Source organism: Thamnophis elegans, chromosome 7 (assembly GCF_009769535.1).
Source record: "Thamnophis elegans isolate rThaEle1 chromosome 7, rThaEle1.pri, whole genome shotgun sequence".
Taxonomy (NCBI): Eukaryota; Metazoa; Chordata; class Lepidosauria; order Squamata; family Colubridae; genus Thamnophis; species Thamnophis elegans.
Window position 1 is genome coordinate 58,520,120 of NC_045547.1, and position 19,624 is coordinate 58,539,743.

Genomic DNA, 19,624 nt, shown 5'->3' on the forward strand with positions numbered 1-19,624 from the left:
TATTTGACCCATAATATAGTTTAGAAGAAGACTCAAAATATGTGAGATTGAGATAGAGATTTATTAGATTTATATGCCGCCCTTCTGTCTTCTCACTCAGAATTTTTCAAGTTTTGTGCATGTTATCATGATATGTTTTTTTACGAATTACGATATTACATCTCTGTAAACCACCTGGTGTTGTGGAAATGAGTAGCATACCATATATATAAGCAGCAAGTACACTGAGAATAAATATGGTGAGAAGTCAAAGCTCAGAACCAGTTTGCACCAGCATCCAAGGCCAGGAACCCTGAGAAAGAATATGGATTACCCCAAAACATTTCAGCATTCTCAAAACACTTTGGCGCGTTCCGATTGGCTGAACACAGACTGTTATGGGGGACGGGGGGGCTCGGATTAAGGGAAATTTTTCTGTATCTTTTGTTTGCAGGAAACCCCGACTAGCTTGACTTTACTGCAGCCATGGTCCCTCGGGAAAAAGGAAGAGTGGGAAGAGAAGCCCAAGGGAGAGACACTTACCCCGGCTATAGTAGCAACAACAGTGCAATGGAGAGACACTAGCCCTGGGCTTAAAGTTCAACAGAGACCCAAAGAAGTTGGGGTTCTTCCTAGTGCATGTCTGGTCATACATGCAAGAGTATGGTCCAGAAATGGCCACCAAAAGGGCCAAGGTGCAGTGCGTGACCATGGCATTGGAGGGTACCACAGATGAACAGATAGTCATCCTCCACAATGATGCCTCAGAGATGAGAAACTTTGACTACTTCATGGCTACCCTTTGGAAGACCTCTTAGCCGATTGCAAAGCCAGAGACCACATAAAAACCATCAGCCAAGGGAGCAAGGAAGACACTGAGTACACCCAAGAGTTTTGCAACCTGGCTTGCTAACTGGCCAGAAGATGGTTCGGATGCTTCTAAGATGGGTTAAGCAACAAAGTCTACAACACCTGTATCTCTAGGGCTGCCCCCCCACACCCTCCATGGCTGATATGTCCTAGCAGAAGAAGTAGAAATTGACCTGGCACAATCCAAATACTGGCTGAGCCCTGGGTAGTGAACATCCTTCCCTGAAACAAAAGAGGTCCAAAACCGCCAGCATTTGAGCAGACCGATGATTCTCTGGCTGCTTCAGGTGTGGGAAAGAGGGGCAGTCAGCTGCTGACTGCTGAGCTTCATACACAACCCAGAAGGCAATTTTGACTCCTGCCAAAAAAATTTGCAAAATTGCCACAGAGAACGCACAAGACAGTCCTGAAGGGAATAGAGGTTGTAGAGTGCACCCCATCCCCCAAAGATGGTGAGAGAACGCCAACTGGCCAATGGACAGTCCCGCAGGAAGCAAATCAAAGAGACGCCTAGAGCACCAATGGAGATCCAGTAAATCCGAATCGAACCGAGCACTTTTAACATCTTGCATCAGAGAGTACATCCGGGCAATCAGGACGTCAAAGAGAACTCACATTGCCTCTCTGATTGCTTCCGCTGAGTCGCACCCAGCCGCCCTGTTCAGGATAACCCGTTCCCTCCTAAATAGGAGGGATACGGGTGATCCTTTGCAGGGCAGGGCTGAGGATTACGTCCAATTCCTCGCGGACAAAGTTGCTCGGTTTCGGGCGGACCTGGACTCCAATTCTGCAGAACCAGCCGAGGCACAAGGGATAATCTGGTAGGTCATCGCTGGGTTGATTTTCAGGCTGTTACCCCTGAGGATGTGGACAAGGCCATGAGAGCTGTAGGTGCCTCCACATGCGTGCTGGACCCGTGCCCCTCCTGGCTGGTTGTTAACAGCAGGGAGGTGACACGGGGCTGGGTCCAGGCAGTTGTTGCCGCCTCCTTACGGGAGGGGGTCCTTCCCCCCGCTTTAAAGGCGGCGGTGGTGAGACCCCTCCTGAAGAAACCATCTTTGGATCCAGCTGTTTTAAACAACTACCATCCAGTCTCCAACCTCCCCTTTGTGGGGAAGGTTGTCGAGAAGGTGGTGGCCTTTCAGCTCCAGCGGTCCTTGGAGGAAGCCAGTTATCTTGATCCATTCCAGTCAGGCTTCAGGCCTGGCTACAGCACAGAAACCGCTTTGGTCGCATTGACCGATGATCTCTGGAAAGCCAGGGATAGAGGCCACGCCTCCATCCTGGTACTCCTTGACCTCTCTGCGGCTTTCGATACCATCGACCATGGTATCCTTCTGCAACGACTGCGGGAGGTGGGGGTGGGAGGCACTGTTTTACGGTGGTTCTCCTCTTACCTCTCGGACAGGTCACAGTCGGTGTTAGTCGGAGGGCAGAGATCGACCCCCAGGCCCCTAACATATGGGGTGCCACAGGGTTCGGTCCTGTCCCCCCTTCTTTTTAATATCTACATGAAACCGCTGGGCGAGATCATTCGACGGCACGGGATAAAATACCACCAGTATGCGGACGATACACAGTTGTATCTGTCCGCCCCGTGCCAACTCAATGAAGCGATGGACATGATGAGCCAGGGCCTCGAAGCTGTTAGAGACTGGATGGGGGTTAACAAGCTTGTACTCAATCCAGATAAGACCGAGTGGCTGTTGTGCTTCCCTCCCACTAATTGGCCAAGTGTTCCATCTCTCAGGCTGGGGGGTCAAATACTACGCCCCTCAGACAGGGTCCGCAACTTGGGAGTCCTCCTGGACCCACAGCTGACCTTTGAACACCATTTGCCAGCAGTGAGAAGGGGGGCATTTGCCCAGGTTCGCCTGGTGCACCAGTTGCGTCCCTACCTGAACCGGGAGGCTCTCACAACAGTCACTCGTGCCCTTGTGACCTCTAGGCTGGAATACTGCAATGTGCTCTACATGGGGCTGCCCTTGAAGAGTATTCGGCAGCTTCAGCTGGTCCAGAATGCAGCTGCACGAGCGATCGTGGGTGCACCTCGTTTCACCCACGTAAGACCTATCCTCCGCGAGCTGCACTGGCTGCCTGTTGATCTCCAGGTACGCTTCAAGGTGCTAGTTGTCACCTACAAAGCCCTTCATGGTATTGGATCTGGGTACTTGAGAGACCGCCTACTGCCAATTACCTCCACTAGACCAATTAGATCCCACAGACTAGGCCTCCTCCGAATTCCATCAGCCGGCCAGTGTCGATTGGCGACTACCCGGAGGAGGGCCTTCTCTGTGGCTGCTCCGACCCTCTGGAACCAACTCCCCGTGGAGATTCGTACCCTCACCACCCTCCAGACCTTCCGCGTAGCTCTTAAGTCCTGGCTGTCCCGACAGGCCTGGGGCTAAAGACTCCAACCCCACTCGAATAGTATGACTGTTGTGCTTTTTTAATGATGTATTGTCTTCATGTTTGTAACTTGTTTGTCCTTCCCTCCCCCTGAATTGTGAGCCTCCCTGAGTCCCCTCAGGGAAAAGGGCGGCATACAAATAAAGTATCTATAAATCAGACTACAATGATGAACCCTTGGAAAGTCATCTGGGCAACCCAGTGACCATCCCCATAGACCTGGTGGTTCAATCCTTGGCTTGCAAAGGGAGGCTAGTAGCCTCTTGGACTTGGGTGCACCAGATGTCTAGTTAACCTTGCCCTGGTTGAGAAACTGGGCATGAGATTCAGACATGTTAAAGTGCCCATAGCTTTTTGCCAGTTGGATGGCTCAGTGGCCAGCAACATTTATCACTGAGCCAATAGAGGTGAGGATGGGCGCACACAGTGACCCTGAGCTTTATTGTGGCCCCTGGCATGGAGAAACCCCTTGTTTTAGGACCCTCTTGACTTCTGAAGTGGAAGCCCTGTGTGAACTGGAGGAAGGAGTTGCTAAAGATCCAGTGGGCCAGCTGCAAAGGAGGAAGGGAGAAGGACCATAAAAATCCTACTCTTAAGCTGCTGCGGGCAAAACCAAAAAGTGAGGTGGGAGCAGCTGCCAAAGACCGGCCCTAAGGCAATCATACAGGGCGTGTTCAGTGAAAAGAAGTCACACTCCCACCTCACCAGCCAACCGCTTGTTCCATAGAAATCTTACTGTGGGCCAAACTATCCAAACCTAAGCTGTATGCCCTGACCCCTGGGAATTGGAGGAACTACGCACTTTTATAGAGAAAAACCTGAAGCATTGTTTCATACAGCCCACCAGACTGAGGGTAGCTGCCTTGTTACTATTTAGGGAAAAGAAGGATGGGTCCCTTTGTTGGTGTTGTGACTATCGGGGTTTGATGCTGTCTGCGTGGAAAATGTCTCCCCATCCCCTTGATGAAGGACATTCTAGCCCATTTGGCCAAGGGGAAGGTCTTCACTAAATTGGATTTGCAGGAGGCACACTGCCAGGTTCTGTTCTGTTCTGTTTATTCTCCCAAGGACTCAGGGCGACGTACAACATTTAAAAAAAACACATATTACAAAAGTTAAAAAATAAATAGAGTATCCAAAAAACAAACCCAATTAAGATTAACAATAACATTTAAAATTTGATTAAAATTAACAATAATCAATCATTTATTTTATTTTGTTCAGGCCAGGCTGGCTTGCTGAAAAGCCAACTTTTTAGGGTGCGCCGGAAGGACCGGAGGTCGGAGATTATAAGAAGCTCTGAGGGCAGCTCATTCCAGAGGGAAGGCTCTCCCACAGAGAAGGCTCTCCCCCTGGGGGTCACTAGCCGACACTCTCTGGCTGACGGCACCCTGAGGAGGCCAACTGTGAGGGATCGCACTGGACGGTGGGAGGCTACTGGTGGCTGTAGGTGGTCTCGCAGGTATCATGGGCCTAAGCCATGGAGTGCTTTAAAGGTCATAATTAGTACCTTGAATTGCACCCGGAAGACAACAGACAACTAGTGCAGGACGCCTAAAAGGGGCACAACATGGGAGCACCTAGGTACCCCCATGATAACCTGCACAGCCCCATGTAGATCCTAACCCCAGGTTAGGATCAAGGCAGAGATGAGTGGAAAATGGTTTTCAGTTGCCACTAGAATGTTTCAAATTCTGAGTCTTCCCTTTTGGTCTCCACGGGGGCCCTGTTGTGTTCATGCAGATAAGAAACAAAGTGCTGCATGAGCACCTGAAAAGGGAGAGCTAGTCTACCGGATGATGCTTTATTCTACACTGAGAAAATGGCAGAACATATAAAACTAGTAAGCTGTGATCGAAAAAACTTTGAGTGGCCAAACTATATGCCAAGTTATCAAAATGTGAATTTCATCAGAGTAAAATTAATTACCTGGACTACTGCATTTCCCATGAGGGATAGAGATGGACCCTGAAAAGGTGCAGGTAGTATTAGAGTGGACTCGTCCCTGCACCTCGAAGCAACTACAATGCTTCCTGGGTTTTGTGAACTTTTGCCACCAATTCATTCCCTTGTTTACCCAGATGGCCCTCCCCATCATCAACCTGCTAAAGACAAAAGGGGAGGGAAAGTCCAAGCCCAGCCAGCCACTTAAATGGACTATGCAATAACAAGCCACATTAAAAAAACTTAAGTGCCTGTTTGTGGCGGAGCCGGTGTTGAAACACCCAGAGCCCAATGCTCCCTTCATCATTCAGACTGATGCCAATGATGTAGCAGTGGGCATGGTTTTTCTGCAGGAAAAAAAGCAGGGGATCCTACAGCCATGCGCCTGCACTTTTACATAATTTAACGAGACAGAAAGTGGAATGGGCAGTTTTGGAGAAGGAAGCCTATGTGGTGCACTGGGCTCTCTAACTTGGAGCCATTTCCTAGCAGGAGGGAAAAACCCCATTTGAAATATGGACTGACCATAAGAATCTGGAGGCACTAACCCCAACCTACTCTGGAGGTTATTGCTCAAACAAGTTTGTTGGACTCAGTACTTTAACTGCTTCCTCCCAGGGGGACGAAAAATTCATAGTAGATGCTTTATGCAGTCTGTTGCAATACAATAATAGTTCAAAGCCAGAGGTGATTAGGGTAGTTATCCACTTCCTGGGCACAGGCCAAAATGAAAACCAAAATATCCAGTGATCTAAAGGGTGTGTTAAAAGCAGCTTTGGAGGAAAAGAAAGGGTGAATGTACAATGTAAGATGGTCTAGCTAGAGTAGGGGCCAAGCTATACATACCATAGAGCCAACAGTTAATGGTTCTACACAAAAGCCATGAATCAAAAGTGCTTCAGCTTTGTAAAAACTCTACACCTTATCAAGTGGCAATTTTGGTCCCCATCACTGAAGAAGGTCATAAGGAGTTATGTAGCTGCCCTATTTGTGCCTCCACCAAGAAGTGACAAGGGAAGACACAAGGGATTCTCCAGCCAATAGCAGAACCTAAAGCCACATGGAAAGAGATATCAATGGATTTTATAGTAGAACTGCCCGAAAGTTCGGGCAATAGAGTAATTTGGGTGATAACTGACTTGTTTTCCAAACAAGTGCACTTTATACTCTGTCAAAAATATCCCCTCTGCTCGCACATTGGCTAAGCTTTTCATGCAGCACATCCACCAGCTGCATAGTGCTTTAGCAAGAATAATCTCAGATTGCAGAGTCCAATTCATGTCACAGTTTTGGCAGGAGTCCCTAAAACTCTTGGGGACCACTTGGGCTCAGCTCCTCGCATCATCGGGCTACTAATGGTGTCTGTGAATGTAAAAACGGGTGTTTCATTATCTGTTGGAGCAGTATCTCAGTTGCTACATTAATTACTAACAAGACAATTGGGAAAACTTTTTCCTTTTCACTGGAGTCACCTAGAATAATTCAACAGCACCAGGTTAATTCCATTTAAAGTGGCCACAGGACAGGACTTTGTATCCATCCCTGAGGTGCCTTAGGCCCCCCCCGATCACTGAAAGAGTAGGTCACCCTACTACAGAATATCTGGCTGGTAGCCAAGGACTTTATAGTGGGAGAAAAGGTCTATGTATCTACCAAATTCTTACAATCTAGACCACTGTCCAAAAAATTGGGCCCAAAATATGTTGGATCTTTGTTAAGTATATCTCCTTTTGGGGACTAGAGTTGAATAGCAGAAGGTAGCAAGGAATGTGCTGCTGAATAGTCACACTATCAATCACAGCTGCCCAAGTTAAAACAAGGATAACTTTACTTGTGTTAACAGAAATAAAGTAGGATAAACATTCTCTAAAACAAGTGATAAGTAGTCTTGAACTATATACACAGCCTATGACACAACATGTTGGTTTACAGATGCTCAACTCACGATTCACCATGTAGACAGGTAACTAACATACAGAGTAACCACCATCCAATATACAGTATTCAACTCCAATAACAAGCACGGAGAACATACAGGAACAACCAGGAACAACCAGTAGTAATTCCTACTCCCTCTTATGGCTGATTAACCCAAGACTAGGATTACATCCCTAACATTCTCCCCCTTGGGTTGCCAATGTATATATACATACCTCACATTCTTAGTCCATAGTCATCACAACACTTGTGTTTTATAGCACCTTGTGCCTTAGTGAAATAGTCAGCTATATTGTGTTCAGACATACAATATTCCAATACAATCATTTTACTCTGAATACTCTGTCACATATTCAGATATCGCAAGTCCGTATGTTTAGTTCTGGTTTTTACTGCAAGATTTGTAGCCAGCTGCATAGCTGCCTGGTTGTCCTCATGAACAATGATCGGCTCTATTTCAGTAATCCCATATCTATTAACAATTGTTTATAACAAATTATGTCTGTACATAATAATGATAAACAGGAAAATTCAGCCTCCATTGTTGATAGGCTATTGTGTTTTTGCCTAATAGACCTCCATCCAATTAGTGCTTTACCTAAAATCACAACAATACCAGAAGTTGACTTCTGTGTATTAATATCTGTGGCGAAACTTGCATCGGCATAGGTTGACAACCTAAAATCATCAGTAGGTTCTAGATACAACACATAATACATTGTGTGTTTCAAATATCTTAATATTCTTTTCACAGCTTGCCAGTGTCTTTCAGTTGGTTCTGTGCTGAATCTGGCTAACTGGTTCACGCTATATGATATATCAAGTCTCAACCAGTTGCTGAGATAGGACAAACTACCAATCAATGATTGATGCAATCCTTTATCAAAATAGGACTCTTTACATCAACATTGCTAAACTCCTGACTCATCAGGGTTTTTGATGGTTTACATAATTCCATCCTAAAATTCTTAAGTAACTGATTAATCTTCTCTGTTTGCGATATTTTAAATCTTCCTCTTGTTTTTACTATTCTCAATCCGAGATACTGCCGAATCTCTTCAAGATTTTTAATATTAAATTGCTTCTATAAAAGTGAAATGATTCTAATAGCCTTTTGTTCAGTTTTTGTTACTACGGCTATATCGTCAGTAAATAATAGTAATAATGAAACTGTGCCATTGTTATTATTTTTAAACAAACAAGGATTAGCCATACCAGCCTTAAACCCTATTTTAGTCAATGCTTTAACTATACACTGATTCCACTCGAATTCTGATTGCTTCAAGCCATAAAGACTCTTCTTCAATCTCCAGCAATCAGTAATTTCTACGGCTTTCAACCCCAATGGCCTTTTCATGTATATGGTATGCTGCAGCGGTGCATGCAGATATGCAGTTTCCACATCCAAATGGTACACTACATACTTCTGTTTCACTGCCCATACTAATGCTGCGCACAATGTGGTTGCTTTCAAACTAGGAGCAAAAACTTCATCGTAGTCATTAGCTGACTGATCAAATCCCTGAGCAACCAACCTAGCTTTATACGTTACAGTCCCATCCATTCCAGTTTTAAGTTTATATATCCATTTGCAGCCTGTTGCGTGTTTACCTGAAGGTAATTGAGCATTTTCAAACACTCCTAGATCCTGCAATGACTTAAATTCCCTATCCATTGCAGATTGCCATACCTTTTGATCCTCAGTGGGATATATAGTCATTTCATGGTAGGTAGCAGGCACCTTGTTCACCTGACATGCAATAGATGCCTGATATCTGTCAGGTGGCCGAGTTACTCAAGTTGAACGTCTGGATAACTCAGGGCTTATAGGTGGACTATCCTGTTGAACGTCCTCCTGCTTTATTACCTCCTCCTCCTGAGTAGACACCTTCCCTTCATCACTTGATTGTGGTATTTCTATCCTATTCTCATGGTCTACTTGGGTCTAAATGACTACTTCATCATTGATTTCTAGTCTATTCCACCCAACATTCTCTAGAAATTTAGCATTAGCACTATGGTACACCTTAGTTGTGCCTTGCTCCCAAAACCTATATGATCTGTGGTTAGAGTTATAACCCACGAATATTAATTGTCGAGCTTGATGTTGTCCCTTTAGCCTAACTTGTGCAGGAATATGAACCCATGCAGGAGCTCTGAACGTGTGTAGGTAGCTAAGGTCAGGTTTCTTGCCATGCCACCTAGTAAATGGTAATTCACCAGTAGATGCATTAACTACGTTGTTAAGAATATAGTTGTCACACATCATTGCCTCCCCCCATAGTTCGTCTGAATCTGACAACATTGTCCGTACCATTGTCTGTAATGACTGTCCTCTCTGTTCCACAAACGCATTATGTTGTGGCCTATAAGGAGCGGCACGTTTATGCTCAATTTCAGTTTGCTTAAGCATAGTTTGAAAACTCTGGTTTATAAATTCAGTTCCATTATCAGTTACAATGGTAACTATTTTAAGTTTTGTTTTCCTCTCAGCAAATTTCATCCAGTTATAAAATGCTGGAACGTTTCTGTTTTGTCCTTTAGTAAATAGCAGAAACCATATCTAGAATAGTGGTCCATAATATTTAATACATAACGAGCACCTCCGATACTTTGTTTCATAGGACCAATTAAATCGGCAAATACAACCTCTAAAGGTTTCTTAGTTTTAAAACCGTTCAGTCTGTTTGCAGGAGTAGCCTTACTTTTTTCCTTATTGCAAACATTACAGTTTATATATTTATTACATGGCTTTAATTTAACTCCTTCTGCTAATTTAGCAGTTTGCTGTAATGCTTTAAAATTAATATGCCCCAGATGCCTATGTAACAAATGTACACATTCATCATGCGGTTTAACATTTGTATACCCCGAATTAACTACATGTGCATCAGACATTACATATAAACCATTTCTCAAATTAGCAGTAACCTTTGTACCTGCTTTCTCTATAATACATATATCTCCCCTAAATGTTATTGTGTAGCCAATATTGACTAAAGCTCTTACGGAAAGTAAATTAAACTTAAGTCTTGGCACATATAACATATGTAACTGCTCCTTTATACATACACAGTGTGCAGTACCTTCACCAGATGCCCTTAGCTTCCATCCGTTCGCCAAAGACCGCCTGCTGCCAATTACCTCCAATAGACCGATTAGATACCACAGATTAGGCCTCCTCCGAATTCCATCCGCCGGCCAATGCCGACTGGCGACTACCCGGAGGAGAGCCTTCTCTGTGGTTGCTCCGACCCTCTGGAACGAACTCCCTGTGGAGATTCGAACCCTCACCACCCTCCAGGCCTTCCGCAAAGCCCTTAAAACCTGGCTGTTCCGACAGGCCTGGGGCTAAAGAGCTGTTGCCCCCCATCTTGAATGGTATGACTGTTGTGTGTTTTTAATTTATGTATTGTTATGTTTCATCTTTTTATTTCCTGTCTGTATCCCCCTTCCCTGATTTGAATTGTGAGCTGCCCTGAGTCCCCTTCGGGGGAAAAGGGCAGCATATAAATGTAATCAAATCAAATCAAATCAAAGACACATGTTGTCTGCTGAATGATGAAACAACGTAAATACTGCTCCAGAACAGAATTAGTCCTCTCACAAGCCCCATTAGTCTGAGGGTGGTGGGCGGAGCTTAAGCCCTGGGTGGATGGTGGTTACTCTGTATGTTAATCCGCTTAAGAAATTCCCTCCAGAACACGGAGGTGAACTGCACACCCTTATCCGAAATGATGCGGTCAGGCACCCCATGTAAGCGGTAAATGTGAGAGATGAACATTTTTGCGAGAGTCTTAGCAGATGGAATCTTGGGGCAAGAGATGAAGTGGACTTGTTTGGAGAAGAAGTTGGTGACCACCCAGATGACAGTGTGCCCCTGGCTCTCAGGGAGTTCGACAATGAAGTCCATAGAAATTTCCTTCCATGGGGCGACAGGGCGAGCCACAGTCTGGAGCAAACCCTGCGGTTTCCCTGGCGGGTGTTTAGCAGCAGCACAAATGGGACAACTGACCACATAAAGTTCAATGTCCTTTTTCAAAGGCCACCAAAACTGCCGTTTCACAAGATGCAGCATCTTCACGAAACCAAAATGCCCCACCAGGAATCATGAGCCCGTTGGAGAACCACCAGACGAAGAGATGCAGGGACGTAAAGTTTTGCCCCAATCCATGGCAAGTCATCCCTCATGGTGCATTCATTTACATGCTGCTGGAACCATTCATCATGAGTGAGGGCGTTCTTGAGATTGGAGAGAAAATCCTGGGACATCTCTACTTTAGAACGTGCCTGATGTCTAGTAACCACAGGAGCAGCAAGACTTGACGTGGGAATGATCGGCTGGACCACGCTGAGCTTTGAACAGTTGTACTGAGGAAGTCTGGACAAAGCATCAGCCATGAAGTTCTTACCACCCAGAATGTATTTCAGGGTGAAATTAAAACGATTGAAATGCTGAGCCCAGCGCATCTGCTTAGGAGAAAGTTTCCGGGGAGTTCTCAAAGCTTCTAAATTCTTATGGTCAGTCCACACCTCGAACGGGTGCTTAGCGCCTTCCAGAAAATGGCGCCATGTGGCCAAAGCCCAACGAACAGCAAACGCCTCCTTCTCCCAGATGGCCCAATGTCTTTCTGTGTCAGTGAGTTTGCAAGAGGTGTATGTGCAGGGTTGCAAGTTACCTTGATCATTGGCCTGAAGCAACACGGCCCCTACCGCCACGTCGCTGGCATCAGCCTGAACCACAAATGGTGTGTCCATGTCCGGGTACTTCAGGACGGTTCCTCGGCAAAAAGTCATTTTAATTTCTTGAAGGCAGCTTGACATTCCATGGTCCAATCCAATGGCTTGCTAGGTCTGGGTTTCAGCCCACCTTTAGACTTCAATAGGTTAGTAATGGGAAGAGCTATCTTAGCAAAAGAAGGGATGAACTGGCGATAGAAATTGGCAAATCCCAAAAATTTCTGCAACTGCCTGCGTGTACAAGGGGCCTCCCACTCAGTGACTGCTTTGACCTTAGCGGGGTCCATCTCCACACTTGCGTGGGAGATATGATAGCCTAGGTAGTCCACCTTCTCTTGATGGAATTCACATTTGGACAATTTGGCATAAAGCTCCGCGGCTCGAAGCTTCTTCAGCACTGTATGAACCAGCTTTACGTGTTCCTCACATGTTTGCGTGTAAATAAGGATATCATCTAAATATACGATAACGCCTTTGTAAAGATGGTCATGCAACACCTCATTAATCAATTGCATGAAAACCGTAGGCGCCCCCTGCAGCCCAAATGGCATCACACGGAACTGGAAACAGCCAAGGGGACAGTTGAAAGCTGTTTTCCACTCGTCTCCCTCCTTAATACAGACTCTATAGTATGCTTCCCACAAATCCAGTTTATTAAAAATGCGGCCCTGTCCAGTTGGGCCAGCATGTCCTTCATCAGTAGTAACGGATAGAGGTTCTGGGCAGAGATAATATTTAAATTTTTGAAATTAACACATAAACTGAGAGAGCTATCTTTCTTTTCTCTGAATAGCACAGGAGCTGCCACCTTGTGTCTAGCCGGTTCAATGAAACCCCTCTCCAAGTTCTTGTCAATGAATTTCCTCATTTCCTCCATCTCCCTAGGAGACATAGAATATATCTGGGACTTGGGAAGCGTCACTCCAGACAAAATATCAATGGTGCAATCAGTGGGTCTGTGGGGGGGGGAGCTTATCAGAAGATTTCTCACTAAATACTCCTCTCAGATCCCAATATTCCTTCGGAATTTTCTCTTCCCCTTCGATCATCTCCTGCCCCCTGGCTGCCAAAGTGGGGTTGGAATCAGCAGGGTCTGGGGTCTCAACCTCCCTTTCAGGGGTCGTGCTAGTGCGAATGCATAACCACCCCTTCCTCCAGTTAATGCAAGGGTTCCATTTACGAAGCGAGGGGAGTCCTAAAATAAGGGGCTGGTCCATGCCAGGTGCCACAATAAAAGTGATTAATTCTTGATGGGACCTCATCTTCATCTCTAAAGGCTCAGTAGAAAAATGAGCAGGGCCCCCTCCCGCACTAGAACCATCAATTTGGCAAAAAACAATAGGGGTTTTTAAAGTCCTCAACTTCAAACCCAGTTTTTCCACCATTGCCAGACTAATCATACAGCGAGAACAGCCAGAATCCAGCAGAGCTAAAAGCTTTTCAGTCTCGCCAGCAGGTGGCACCCTTAGTTCAATAGGGATCAGCATGCGGCCTTTGTTTAAACTCACCCAACGATGCAAGCGGTCGTCATCTGATTCGTCAGACGAGCTGGAGCTAACGTCACCCTCCTCCTTCTCCGGCAGGAAATTCTGGGGGACACTTTCAGCAGTGCACGCAGCCACTCTCTTCTTGCCCGGGGCCTTGCTTGCCCTCCCCTCTCTTCTGGGAGGGGGTGGAGCAGTCTGAGCCATTTTAACGCGGCAATTCATGGCGCGATGGCCTTCCTTTCTGCAGCGGAAGCACGTGAAAGGCTTGGCCTTGCCGGCGAAGCTTCCCTTCCCTTCCCTTCACTTCTGGCGCAGGGGGGGCTTTTTGGGGCGATGGGGGGGGGGGCGATTTCTCCGCTTCTCCCTCTTTCATGCATTGAAGTCTGGCCAAATCTAACTCAACATCTGCTGCGTGTTCATACCAAACAGTCACTCGGCGGGGAAGGTGTCTGTTAACACACTGTTGGTAATTTTTTTTCATTCAACCCTCCAGCGAATTGATCTAACAAAGCGTCTTCTGACCATCCCCTCATATAGGCTGACAGCTGTTGAAACTCCTGAATGTACTCAGCCACCGGTCTATTTCCCTACTTTAGGGCCATAAATTTCACCTTCCCGTGTTTCTCAATCAGCGGGTCATCAAACCTCCTCTTCATTGCAGCCATAAATTCCTCAGGAGAGGGGAATTGCATTGGTGTAAGCCCACCATTCATTCGGCCGCTTTTTCCTCCAATGAGAGTAAAACCATCCTTACTCTCATATCATCAGTTTCTAAATCCGGGCCATAAATCTCCATATAGTTCCAGACCTGTATGATAAACAACCCTAAATTTTTTGGATCGCCATTATATTTTACTGTTAAGGGAGGGACTTTTGCCATTTGGCGTCGCCTGGGGCCCCCCTACTCTTTGAGCGGCCCTAGCTGGGTGGGAGGCTGATTCTGGGTTTCCTTGCTCCCAACCCCCTTCGGCCTCTTCACCCTTCCTTAACCTGTGCATGGAGTACCTTTGCTCAAACTCTTCAGCTTGCTCCCTTTCCACTGCTCTTCTATGGCTCTTGCATTCAGACATAGCTTCCTCGAGGAGCCGCATGGCGTGGGACAATTTGTAATCCTCTTCCCCAGCGTCACCCCATTCTGCTGGGGTTTTTTTCGGTCTACTTCTCGTGACTCCCGCATCCAACTCCTCCGACTCCTCTTTTTGTCCCACACCCAAAGTCCATCGGGGACGAACAGTAGGCTCTTCCACCCTTAGACCAGCCAGCCTTTCAGTTAAAGATGGTTCTGCTGCCGCCCCTTCAGTTTCCTCTTGATCACTCACATACAAAGACATTATTTTTCTTCTTGTGAGAACACCCCTCTCGGTAGGTTGTAGCTCCTGGTGGGGTGGAGGTGAGTCTTCACTTAATTGTCAGCCCTTCTTCATTCAAAAATCAGGAAAGAAAATCACAGGACTCCATTGGTAGAAATCAAGTGTACTTTTACTAATTATAAATGAATAGAAGCGAAGCTAAGCAAAGACTGGTTATTTAGGCGCGAAAGCGAATAATATATTGTATAATTCATTCCCCTCCCCTTGGCATCCTGTGCACAGTCCAATCATAATTCTCCCAATTGTCAGGTGTGAGATAACTTCAAAAGGCATCACCAGGATGGAATGCTAGTCCGTCGGCCTTGGCGGGAAACACTCCTCCACATGCGCAGTAAGGTGGATAGTTCAAAATCTAGAATCTTCCTCCAGCACAACAAAGAGTCCCCTCCCAAATACCATGCCCCCCTCCCCGTTTCAATGGCAGCCGAAGCAGCAGCAAAGTGGAGGCTGACACTGACATTTTGATGAAATTTCTAGTGAAGCACAGTGATGCTCCACTATCAATTATCCACAAATCGTGGGTTACTGGTGCATTTCCCGACTTAGCCAAATGAAGGTTAGTATTCTTCCTAGTTTCTCTGGTGTTCTGTGATTTCCCCTTTTTACAAAACCTAGCTATATGCCCCCTAGCACCTCAAGCAAAACATTTTCTAACAGTATATGCAGATGGAGCTAAACCCATGTTCTCAGGTTGTTTCTCTCTCATTTGTTCTCTTTCTACTCTTCTTCTTGACTCTTCCAACAGTCGCGAAGTCACATCATTTAATGTTAGGTCCTGTTGGGTTAGAACTTCAAACAATACAAATTCATCATAGCTTTCATCCAGCTAAGAAAGAGTAATGTAGACCTGGTGTAGCTCAGAAAAAGCCAACTCCTTTTCATGTAGCTCCTGGAAAACTGCTTTCATAAAGTTCAAATGAGCTAACATATCTCCACCTTTCTGGAGCCGTGTTCTGAACAGTTTACATGTAAAATAAATATGCGCACCCAAAGTGTCACGTACATAAATCCTCTTTAAAGTACCCCAACGCCTCGCAGTTGAGTCTTCACCACGAATATGAACCAGTTGTTGGTTAGCTAATGTTAGTCCAATGATACACATCGCTCGTTCATTGGCATGGTGAAACTCCACTATCTTCTTGGCATCATCATCATCCTGTGGATCCCAGGTAAGATACATCTGGCGGGTTCTGCAGAACATCCCATAGCCCTTCTCTACGCAAGAGCAGACTGCACTTTGTGGACAAGGAAACATAGTTTGTGCCACCCAACCGGATGACCAATGACAAATTTGTTGCTTGTTCGTGCGCCATCTTCATAGTTTGTTATCACAAACAGCTATCTGGATATGATAGTGTGCAGCGACTCCAGCTCCCCTATTGCTACTAATGGTACTCTGGGCCCATAACCAATGTTAAGTATATCTTCTTTAGGAGACTAGATTTGATTAGCAGAAGATAGCAAGGAATGTGCTGCTGAATAGTCACACTATCAATCATAGCCGCCGAAGTTAAAATGGTTAAAAAGGATAACTTTACTTGCATTAACAAAAATAAAGTAGGATAAACATTCTCCAAAACAAGTGATAAGTAGTCTTGAACTATATACACAGTCTATGACACAACACGTTGGTTTACAGATGCTCAACTCATGATTCACCATGTAGACAGTACTCAACTCCAATAACAAGCACTGAGAACATACAACTAGGAACAAACAGTAGTAGTTCCTACTCCCTCTTATGGCTGATTAAAGCAACAGCATCCAATCACATCTCACTTGAGCATTTAAGGTGACAGATATATATATATCCAACCCAAGACTAGGATTACCTCCCTAACAACCTTTCCACATAAAAAGGATTATTAACCCAGGGACTGTTGAACTTGAGCTAAATGCTCAGACTGGTTTACCCAATGTTTCATTGCAGCCTATTGAAACCAGAGATCACAACTTCCCTATGCCTTGAGTTATAACCACCCCTGAGTTGACCCCATTATGATCAAGGGAAAGCAACACTTTGATGTCAAGGACATTTTGGACTCCCATATACAATGGTAGCAAGGAAAGACTTCCCTTCCTCAGAGACTGAATGGGTCAATTCCCAACATATTAAAGCTTCCAGATTGGTTATCAAATTTCATGAACAGTACTCAGATAAACCTCCGTGAACTATTTGCTAATTAGAGACTTTCTGTTTGTCTGTCTGTCTCCTCTTTTTTTCCCCTGTCCAGGACTAATGTTTCTGTCAAGGGGGGGAAGAATGTCAGATCTGCCAATCTTGGCTTGGCACCCCAGTGGCATTCTGCCATCAAAGGCTAGAAGGGGGGAGGGAGGATAGATGGACAATAGAGCTGTGTGTATATGTGATGGAAAATAGGGAGAGGGGAATGACAGGTGATAAAGATCAGGGAAGTTTGGAATCAGTTTGTACCAGAATCCAATGCCAGGTACCCTAAGAAAGAATGTGGATTACCCAAAATGTCTCAGCATTCTCAAAACACTTTGGCGAGTTCCGATTGGCTGAAGAAAGACTGATCACAGGGGGAGGGCTGGGATGAGGGGAAACATTTTTGTATCTTTTGAGCATGGGAAACCCAGAGCTAGCTTGACTTTGCTGCAGCCAACATCTTTTTAATAAAAGAGCCTTTCATTTCAACCAAATGGAGTTGAGGGTCTTTCTTTTCTAAGGAATCAGATTGAGGAAGATATGACAGTATGCATAATTTTACCTTGACCTATATTTTGTAGAAAACTATTAACCCAATGTATGTTCTTGCAATGTCTTGTACAAAAGGTTTTTTGGATAATGCTTTGGATTTAAAAATAACTTTTCCTATATCTTTTAAAAGAGAGAGCTGTTTCTTGTTTTCTGCTATCTGTAAAGAGATTAAGAATATGGTACTTGCAATTTGCTGGTATATTTTAGCATTTAAGATATATGAGAAATTTATTATCAAAAGTAGTGGATGAAAATGTAGATAATAAAATTTTGCAGCTGAACAATATGCAGTACCGGGGGGGGGGGGGGACGGGACTGGAGTATACTTATATTTTCCTTTTATGTCTGGATTATGACTGTATGCTTGCTGTTTTTCTGTTATAGTATCTCCTAGAAATGAAAAGCTTAATATTACCCCCTGAACATATTTTGAAGCGAGGCGACAGTGAAGCAATTGCTTACGCTTTCTTTCACCTTCAGCATTGGAAAAGAGTTGAAGGGGCTCTGAATCTCTTACACTGTACGTGGGAAGGCAGTAAGTAGTTCACTTTCTTAGAAGCATTTGACAGGAAGTGAATGTTGAATGCTTTTAAATATTTTTCTTTGCAAAGTAGCACCTAAGTTAAAATTTCTTTCTGCTCAGTTCGAAGTACTATTTAATCATACAATGCCTGAGCATGTTTTTAGTTGAAACAATGTAATAATTTATACTGTGTTTTCCTGAAAATAAGACAGGGTCTTATTTTCTTTTGACCCACAAAATATGGCTTGGGCCTTATTATCAGGGGAGGGCTTATTATTTTGAGATTGCCGGGCGGCTGCTCCCTTGCGAGTGGGCTTCCAAAGAGCCGGCACAGCCTCAGGGGTGAAGCAGCCATGAGGTGACCACACTCATGAGCAGCCGCCCGGCAAACCCTCTCTCCAGCCGGGCAGAGCGCCATTCACTGACCTAGGAGGTATCCCTAAGGCGCCAGCCACATGGCACTCTGTGCGCCCCCCAGCTCCAGTGGCTTGGCACATTCGGGATAACCCCTGCATGGAGCTCTGCCTGGTTGGAGATGGTGATTGCGCGAGCGCCTGTTCCGCCCCCAGCTCGCATGCCTCCCAGCCTCACCATGTTTCAGGACAGGTCATATTTTCAGGAAAACATGGTATATAGATATGCTTGAGAAAAGCATCATAAGATCTTACCCCATTCTTTGAGCTTTTTTGCTGAGGTTGTTAAGCAAATAATTGCAGTTGTTAAGCAAGAAATCAACGTGACTGCAATTTGTGGCCTTCCCTGCTGGCTTTCCCATTGATTTCATTTGTTGGAAGCAGCCTGGAAGGTTACACATAGTGATCCCATGACTGTGCAACACTGATAATCATAAATGCACAATGGTTGCCAGGTGCCTCAATCACAGACATGTGACTGCAGGGACACTGAGACAGAAATGGAAGAGCCAGTCATAAATCACTTTTTCAGTATAGTCATATCTTTGGTGACCAAATGGTTAAGTTGACAACCTGTATACAATATAAGATATATGTCATTTGCACAATAGAAAAATATTGTCAGTAAGTTAGAAGACTTTTCTTAAGTTTACTAAATTAAATTGGAATACTCCAAATCAAGGCAGATGTAAATGCAGATCTGACCTGAATGCCTATTTTACTGGATAATGGCAGTTCCACAAATGGTCAACAGTCTTAAGAAACATGTTGCAGTTCAGTGCCAGACACCGGAACTCTTGCTGGAACTGCTCAGCTGGTAGCAGCATTTGACCAACTTTGAGCTTTAATTTTAAAGCTTTGAGCTTCAAGTAAACAGCATCACACTTGGATATACTTTGATGAAAGACTTCCAGGGAACACCAAGCCTATAGAGCAGATAGTTATTCAGAGTACACAGCAATGCAAAAGTAGCACCTTTCTGAAGTTACTTTAAATTTGTTGTTTTTTCTAGGATTGGGAGGGATTGAACCAGAAGCACTCCACAGCCTAATACAAATGTTTGCAATATTGCCCTAATGTTTGTTTACATCAAATATGTGTATTTTAGTAGAAGTATAATAGAATATACCAGTATCTATGGTTACACATTACTTAGAACATATTAATTCTAGGAGAGCTTTTGAGTAATACATTGCCTAAGACTGCTATTCCGTATCTTCCTGTAGTAC

At 44.9% G+C, this 19,624-nt stretch overlaps 1 protein-coding gene across 1 annotated transcript in view; it reads left to right on the forward strand.

Moving 5' to 3' along the window:
- The window catches only part of ST7 (suppression of tumorigenicity 7), a 125,246-nt gene that overhangs the window by 101,843 nt on the left and 3,779 nt on the right, over positions 1-19,624 (forward strand). The window contains 1 exon segment of the mRNA XM_032221243.1: positions 17,844-17,994. Within this exon segment, the coding sequence (XP_032077134.1) occupies positions 17,844-17,994 (151 nt within the window).